This window comes from Anas acuta, chromosome 4 (assembly GCF_963932015.1).
Source record: "Anas acuta chromosome 4, bAnaAcu1.1, whole genome shotgun sequence".
NCBI lineage: Eukaryota > Metazoa > Chordata > Aves > Anseriformes > Anatidae > Anas > Anas acuta.
The window spans coordinates 51,575,761-51,583,765 of NC_088982.1; the positions used below are offsets into that span (position 1 = coordinate 51,575,761).

General features: G+C 39.6%; 1 protein-coding gene across 2 annotated transcripts in view; it reads left to right on the plus strand.

The window, feature by feature from the left end:
- Window positions 1–8,005, plus strand: part of GALNTL6 (polypeptide N-acetylgalactosaminyltransferase like 6) — a 467,323-nt gene that overhangs the window by 449,118 nt on the left and 10,200 nt on the right. For both annotated transcript variants that reach the window (XM_068681227.1, XM_068681228.1), the window contains one exon: window positions 3,189–3,338. In XM_068681227.1, the coding sequence (XP_068537328.1) occupies window positions 3,189–3,338 (150 nt within the window). The remainder of the gene's footprint in view (window positions 1–3,188; window positions 3,339–8,005) is intronic.

Here is an 8,005-nt window from a genome sequence, read left to right on the forward strand (position 1 = left end):
GCCAATTACAAATTAAGCTCTTCTTAAAAAACTAGAGAGATGGAAAGCAGTATTTTTCCAAGCTGTCCTGTGACTGGGCTAGGCTTCATCAAAAGCTAAAGCACACAGGCTGAGAAAATACTTGTTTGCAAACACAGAGGATGGGGCCTTGTTTTACAGGGTCTGTGGTAGGATAGGAGGTGGAGGAGGAGGGGGAAAGGAGCCAAAAGCAGAGAGAGTTTCTTGAACTTGACAGGGAGCAGCAGCCCTGGAAACTATGAGTGAAAAGACAGACTGCTATCTGTTTCTAATGTGTTTGGAAATCTCTTTGCAGTCTTGTTTCAAATATGGAAACGGATGGGAGTGAATGAAGGAGTACATAGGGTTCATCCATTTCTCATGAAGTCAGGCTCAGCTGGCTCCTAACAGCTTGGGCCAAAGGAACAACATCCAAAGTGATGGATGGTGGCAGAGCAGAGTGTTATGTGCTCAGGACCACAGCTAATAACATATAGCATTGTTACACATTATGCAGAGGAAAGATCATTTTTATATTGGCCAGATTTAGCATTGAAGTACACAGGATTTGATGTGTAATGGAGGATATCATAGAATGGTAAGATTGGAAGGACACAGGCCTTCAAATTTTATCTGTAAGTTTTAATATTTTCTATAAATTTTAATATTGTGTGTAGAGAGAAGTATAACCTTTTTTTCCAGTCATTTTTTTTTTCTTCTTTCTTAGTCCTAAAACTGAGTTTCTGCCTCTTAACAAGGTTTGTTTTATAGTAGTATCACTGTGGAGAAGATGTACTTTTTAATTTGTAAATGCAACTGTGCTACAAAACATCAAGCTAAGAAGGAGGGGAAGGAATCTGTGTTAGTCTAATCAGTAAGATCTAGTATTACACAGATCCAGTTTTTCAGTGGAAGGGAATAAAAAAACCCTAAGTGTTACCAAGTCAGGATTCTTGGCTTTCAAACAGAACACAGCCCCGGCAGTCTTTAGAAACTACACAGGAGCGAGAAGGGCAAAAGGATACCCTGCATCAGGCTGATCTGATGTAAAAGCTAGCTTTAGCTGTTTCAGGTTTTCTGATCCATTCGGTGTGGCAGTAGTCTTCTAGCCAAGGTCCAAAGAGCAACAGGAATGGCCTCTCAGCTCACCGATCATGCACTGAACGAAAAATTTGGGGAGCCAGCCACTGGGAAAGATGAGAAAGGCACTGCGAAAAGACCTCTCTCTTGCAAAATAGTCATGAGAATGAGAATATTGCAAAATCACTGTTCCACACCATTTCTCTAGGTATTTTTTATTCATCACTTTGAGCTCCAGGTTTATTACTTGGCTGTAGAAAAATAAAGCAAAAGAGAGGAGATTGCTTTTGCTGGTTTTTCCTTTAAAGGAAAATCATCTCAGGCTTCCCTTTTTCTAAAGATGCAGCATTGTAGCTTTTTTTTCCTGTATCAAATCTTACTTCTGACTTTGCTTGTGAAACGGTAGCCTATTTTTCAGGGAGTCCATGATGCTGCTTCCAAGAAACATGAATAAAAGTGGAGAAAGACTTAACCTTTTAAGAAGCAGGAATTGGTTTGAAAATGAAGTTAAAGCTGTCCACTGCATTTTACTGCAGATAAATCTAAAATGCACTCTGGGGGAAACAAGAAATGAGCAGGACACAGGGACAGACTGAGCAAATGCTGACTAGAAAACCTACAGTACAGAAGTAAATAGGAAACGACAGCTGCTAACAGGCAGAACAAGAGCTTACAATGAGACACCAGAAAAAAAAAAAAAAAAAAAAAAAAAGAGGTAAATATTCAGATATATGCTTGCTTTCTGTGCCTGCAAACCACAGGAAACAATAATGCCTCTGAAATGCAGTATTTGGAGGATGGGATAGCATTGAAGATGCAGCATTTCAGAAGGATGTATCTTTTAGGTAGATCACAGAGAGAAATTAGTTATCACAATGAAGGGGTCAAAATCTGGGAACCACAGCAGGAGTATTCCAGATCAGACCCACATTGCACTGAGCTTTAGTCTGGATCTGTAGAGACTGGTTCTAACACCAGGAAATACATTCATTGTGGGGAGCAGGTTGCTAGGGCAGTACTGAAACTACCCTCAAATGAGATAGCTGGGGTGCTGGAGGCAGTCTGAGCACAGCCTGTGGAGCTGCTATTCCAGGCAATGAGCCTGTGTGCAGTTCCACATGAGTGGTCACAGCTAAATTGTTTCCACTAGCAAAGTTTGCTCATTTAAAGAGAGCTTCACTTTCTCAGTGTTACGCTTCAGTTTGTACTGTGGAAAAACAAGAGCCAAGCAGAAAGTCGTGGAATAGCACTTACACAATAAATTAAAATAAAATAAAAACAAAAACTTCACAGATCTCAGCAGAGCTTCTAGGTAGCAATTTTCAAGCTGCAACCTGTTTTCTGCAAGGATTGGTCCACAAGAAAGGAAAATGCACTCTGCATCTTTAAATTTGATGCTGTCAGACCTGTCACCTTCATCTTATGATTGAACAACTGCAGTGTCACAGCATAATTTCAGACAGCTGGTGCCTGATTGAGAAGAATTCCTCTGTTAACTGTGAGCCTCCACAGTTCCTCTCAGGAAGCAAAAAAGAGCTTTAACAAGCTGCCTGTAGCTCACAGGTTTCATGATAGAAAGACCATCATTTAGTGTGTTGTTCGGAGAAAAAAGACAGTCAACAGAAGATACGCTAACAGTATCCCATATAAACAGAAGGAATCTGTTCATTAAGCCTAAAGGATATTCTGGGATGGGAAGATCTCTCTAAGTGACTTCTTCAGACTCAAACAAGAGCTAGAGGAGTGTCGGCAGCAGAGGCTTTCTGAGTCCCTGGTAGCTGCAGATCTCATGTGCACCAGTGTGCCTTTAACTGGGGTAACAAAAGGCTTAACAAAACATATTCCCTCTCCTCTTCAGATACTGTGTCACCAGAGATTTTTCCCTTCCCTGCAATAAGCAGCTGATTGTGCCTTCCTGGGGCGTACTCCGCATTGCTGTTGATGCACTTTAATTAAGGCAGTTGGAATCACTGAATCGTACACATGTAGTATCTCGCTTAATCAGAGGCTGTGATGTACAGAGCGGGGCAGCATGCATCGAGCTTTGTGCATCTGTTTTTAAAAGTTTCCCACTAGTAACAGATTAATGCATTGCCTGATTGTTTTTCTAGCTCTTCACCTTCGGCTGGAGAGAAGACATCCGCCCCGGGGAGCCACTTCACACCAGGAAGTTCTGCTTTGACGCCATCTCGCACAGTAGCCCTGTCACGCTGTATGACTGTCATGGGATGAAGGGAAACCAGCACTGGAGCTATAGGAAGGTCAGATTCACTCTGGGTCATTTCAGAGGTTCAGATTTGAGTCTGTATTCAAGTTAGTGCAGGCTTGTGTTTTCCCATCAGAGAAGCTGTGTTTTAAAATCCACTCTGTTTTATTCCAATTTAATTTTGTGGTAATCTCTCTAGAGTGTGTTCCTGTTGAGCATTCAGCTATTTAGGTCAAATTTAAATGAAAATGGATCCAATCCAGCTCAGAGGGTGTCTGCGTTGGATCCATTCCCTGAAAGGTGTTTTACCATTCTGGCACTTCAAGACACTTGTGTCATTTTAGCAGAGGCACTATTGGAAGTATTTTCATCCAATGTGACAGCATTAAGAAATGCTGCTCATGAGTTAAATATTATTATTTTACTAAGTTTTATGAGTGGAAGAAATATCTCCCTCAAAAAACCCCAAACCAACATTAAAAGCACTGCTGTAAGCCCAAAGACAGCAGGAGTTTATAAATTAAAGATAAGCAGCTTAGACACTACTTTGATGTGCCAAGTTTCAGCTCATTTTGATAAATCGCTAAAAATGGTAGGTCAGTCTAGGAAAGAAGAGCCTCATTTAGGGTTAAAAAATAAAAAAAAAAAATAAAAAGCCCAAGTAAAGCTACCAAGTTTGTTTGTTTGTTTGTTTGTTTTTAAATGGTTAATCAGTAAGTTGCCTTGAAAAAACATTTCACTAATAAGCACTGTATTCCAGGCAGGATAAGGACATATATTTCTCTGAAGCACTAAGGACTTCCTCTTGTGCATCTTTCACTTTTCAGTGACCACTATGCCTTGTCATTCTGGAACCTAAGTGCCAGGAATTGGATTTTGGCATGTAAACCTCAGTAGTGCTTTCTAGATTGAAATGATTCATAGGAAACTAATTCAGAAGCATTAAAAATAGTTCTGCTCGTACTTCTTTTGCTGATACTTTTTCTGACTACCTACTTATTAGCCTGTGCCTTTTTTTACTGTATTTATCTTTTAATCAGAGATGCAATGCAATATTTTCCAGAAACACATTCCTTTTGAAGCTGAGGTATTGCTTGTAATAAAGTTAAAATATATGGGCCAGATATTTAGAGGACATAAATTGTCATGGCTGTATTGCTGCATATCTGGCTTTGTAATGCCATTATAATACCTTCTTGCTTCAGAACCCTTCCAATTTATCTTTTTGCTTGCCCAAGCTGTAAGAAAGAAGCTTTCATGCCTTTAGCACTTCATTGGTGCCTAATGTAGCTGGTTCATAAGAAAAATGCAGGTCTGGAGCTGCCCTCTTTGTGGCTCATCACCTTTGATGTGGACAGTATACAGCAGATAACCCCAAAAAAATGACATTTGAAAAAAATACACAGTGTGAGTTCTATTAAATCCTCTGCACAGCTTCATTTTTCATTTCCAGAAGGCTGACAGGGCTCATATAAAAATTCTGAATGCAAGGCTGGCATTTCCATCTCAGCAAAAGACACCACAAAATTTTGTGATGATGGAAGTACTGACACAGTCCCAACTGTAATAGTTAACTGACAGCAAGCTGATTAGTTTGTATGAGTACTTACTGTTTAACAATAAAACTTCAAATAAAGAAACTGTAGTTGATTAGTGAAAATATAATTTTGTTATTGTTATTTAGGCTTAGTTTTAGTCTGGCTACACATTAAGTAGGCTTTGATTGTTCCACAGTGTCTATTTCCTTAGATACAGGGTAGATTTATAGTAGAGATTTTTTGGTGTACAGCTATACAAAAAAAAAAAAAAAAAAAATCCGAATGTTATAATCCTTATCCTTTTGGAGCATCTAGGCAAAGGGATATATGCTGCTTCCCAAAGAGAAATAGACCAAACAAGCAAAAGGGTGCTTATATCAGTTTAATGCTTCTATAATAGAGCTCTTTACCTAGAAGACAGTATGTGACTAAAATTGCACCTTAAAAAACAGGAATAATAGTCTGTGGTTAAAAGGAATGTCTTCTTTTGAAAAAGAAAGAGAAGGTCAGCAACTGTGTTTTGTTCTCTGCATGACTTACCAAAGCCATAGCTTTGTAATGGTCATTTGTTCGTCTTGCCATTAATTCTTTCCATTTATTAGGAAAAATGACCTTGTTTGTCAGAATCTTATAAGATGTTTAATATAAAGCATTTATTATCATACTGTCATGCTATTCCTATAAAATTAGAAGATGAGTTTTTTATTAGTTTAAGGGTCAGTCTCTTTTCATGATTATTTGCATCCTCAAGTCACTGGTGAGCTCTGAGCAAGTATTTGAAAGTCTAGAAAGTCTGCGATACTAATAAATGATATTTTTTTTAGTCCAAACTATTGGCGTGTAATAAAACAGCCAAGTATACCCTGTAAGAAGGGATGAAGTAGCCTGAATCCAGGCAATATCATGAACATCACTGTAGATTAGAAAAATAAGAAAGTGAGTTTAATACTAGGAAAACAATATTGACACCGTAATGGGGTTTTGTAAACAATTCTGGGAGCAATGGGAGAAATCTGAAGATATTATAGATTTTGGAGAATAATGGCTTTCCAATCTAAAGCCATTTCCTTTGCTCTGTTTACAATTCCTAAGTGTGCCAGAGATGAAGATCAACAGTGTCTACAAATCTCCATTCCTCCCAGTGAAGGAATATGCCTCAGGTTTTCAGCTTAGTGTCACTCTGGGGTAATACATCAGTTCTGATAAAGTATGATTAAATGTATGTGCCCTAGTCCCCTTAGTACTATTTGTAGAGCACAGATATCCAAGAGAGAGCTGATTTAGTAGGTCTTTAAAAAATAACAGTTATAGTTGTGCAAAATCAGTTCCATTATACCATAATTTTACGCTGAACGTAGTGATTACAATAGATGCTAGACTGAAAACGTCAAAAACTCTGCCCAGAATGGCATGGTTTGTTCATATTTTCCTGACAGCTTCAGGGACAAACGGTAAGAGTAAGTTCGCTCTTCACTCAGTGGGCCCATAGATTATTTCCTCAGACAACCAAAGACATGTCATTGTGATAGTGGTTTTTATCGTATGGACATCTGTCCTGCTGAAACTGTGCTGAGGCTACTGACTAATTTCAGATAAACGACTGCAGCTACCAGCTGATAATGACTTCCAGTTGCTGTTGACCTTGGCCATAGTTATAGCAGTGACCTAGAAGAAATGAAAAGTTCTGTGTCTCATTACCAACCCCTTGAACTGCCGAGGACTATTATCTTATGGAGAATTTTCTCCTACAAATCATACTCAGACTTGGCATCATGCAGAAGAAAAAAGAAATAGCTCTGCTCGTTTCAGATGTTAGAAAAGTCTTCACAAGGGTCCTTGTGGCTTTTTAATATTGGTGTAAAGAGGATTTTATATATTTCTCTCAGAAAGTTCTTCTCTGGGATGCACATAACTGTTACCCCTTAAAGTCCTCAGCCTGTTTCCATTGAAATCCGTAAGAACAGCAGGCTTTGACCTTAGGTCAGTGTAAACTGGAGATGATAAATTAATAGGCCTTTATACATCGTTAAGTCAGCCAGAAGTTTTCCCAGAGTAGTAACTATGTCGCTCTTCTTGAAAGACGCTCTTCTCTCCTAATAACCAGACTTGCTAAAAGAAGGCACCAACAATGCTTCATTCAAAAATTGCATCCCCTGGCTATTTCTGTGAGAAGACAGACCGCCAGCTCTCTTTGAAAAGGCCAGAGTGTTTTTCATAGCACACTTTTTGCAATGAAACAGCTTCCTTTCTTCTTGTACCAGCTACTGTATTAAAGCTTCTAGTATTCCATCTTCAGCTTCCTAGCAGCTTGGCTGACCTCATCCCCAGCTATGATGCGAGGAAAACCAGACATCACCTTCCTGTGAGGCCCCGCAGCAGGTGGGGAAGCTGTGCCGCATCACTGCCCACACCCCATTTTTCAGCCAGTGCCATCCGTCAGTCACTCACAGACCAGGAGGAACTGGTGAGGTGCAAAAGGGCACCACCCCAGAGGGTGCTTGGGAGCTCTGGCAGGACCACTCGTGACACACTGAGGACATGACGTAGAGCAAAATGGGCCCCTACCCACTCTATCCACACAAAGGCGGTCAGTTTGATTTAGTCCTGTTGGCTTTGACAGCCTCCCTCAGACTTACAGCCCTGGGTGTACGTGTGGTTAGCAGCTTCCTAGGGATAAAAGTTGGAGGTGAATACTAGTGTCTGTGACAGGCAGGTCAAGCACCATCACCCTCAACGAGAGCACGATGACATACTTTTGAAATTGCTCTTTGTTGCATATACTAAAAAAAAAACAAAAAAAAAGATACTGTGCTTTACCAGTATTTCAGACTCCTCAGAATCAAATAATTTATTCTTTCCTAAATTAAAACAGAAAAAGAAGAAGAAGCTTTCCTTTTCAAAAGTGTCTTCTATTTCTTTTTGGCTTATTGTGTTGTTTTTGTTTTTGTCTTACTACTTTTTTTTTTTTTTGAATGGAGGGGTATTTTTAGTTCAAGAGGTTTCTGTAAGATTATCACCTAGAACCTAGAGTGCTCCTGTGAGTTTTTAATCAATTGTGATTTGTCAGGTAGCTTTCTTTTTTCCTCTTGCAAACTGGGCAAGCAGGCACATCCTCAATTAATATTAAACTACCATCAGGGCATGTTTGGCATGGAGGAAGTTGCAGCCTGCATGTGGTTTACTG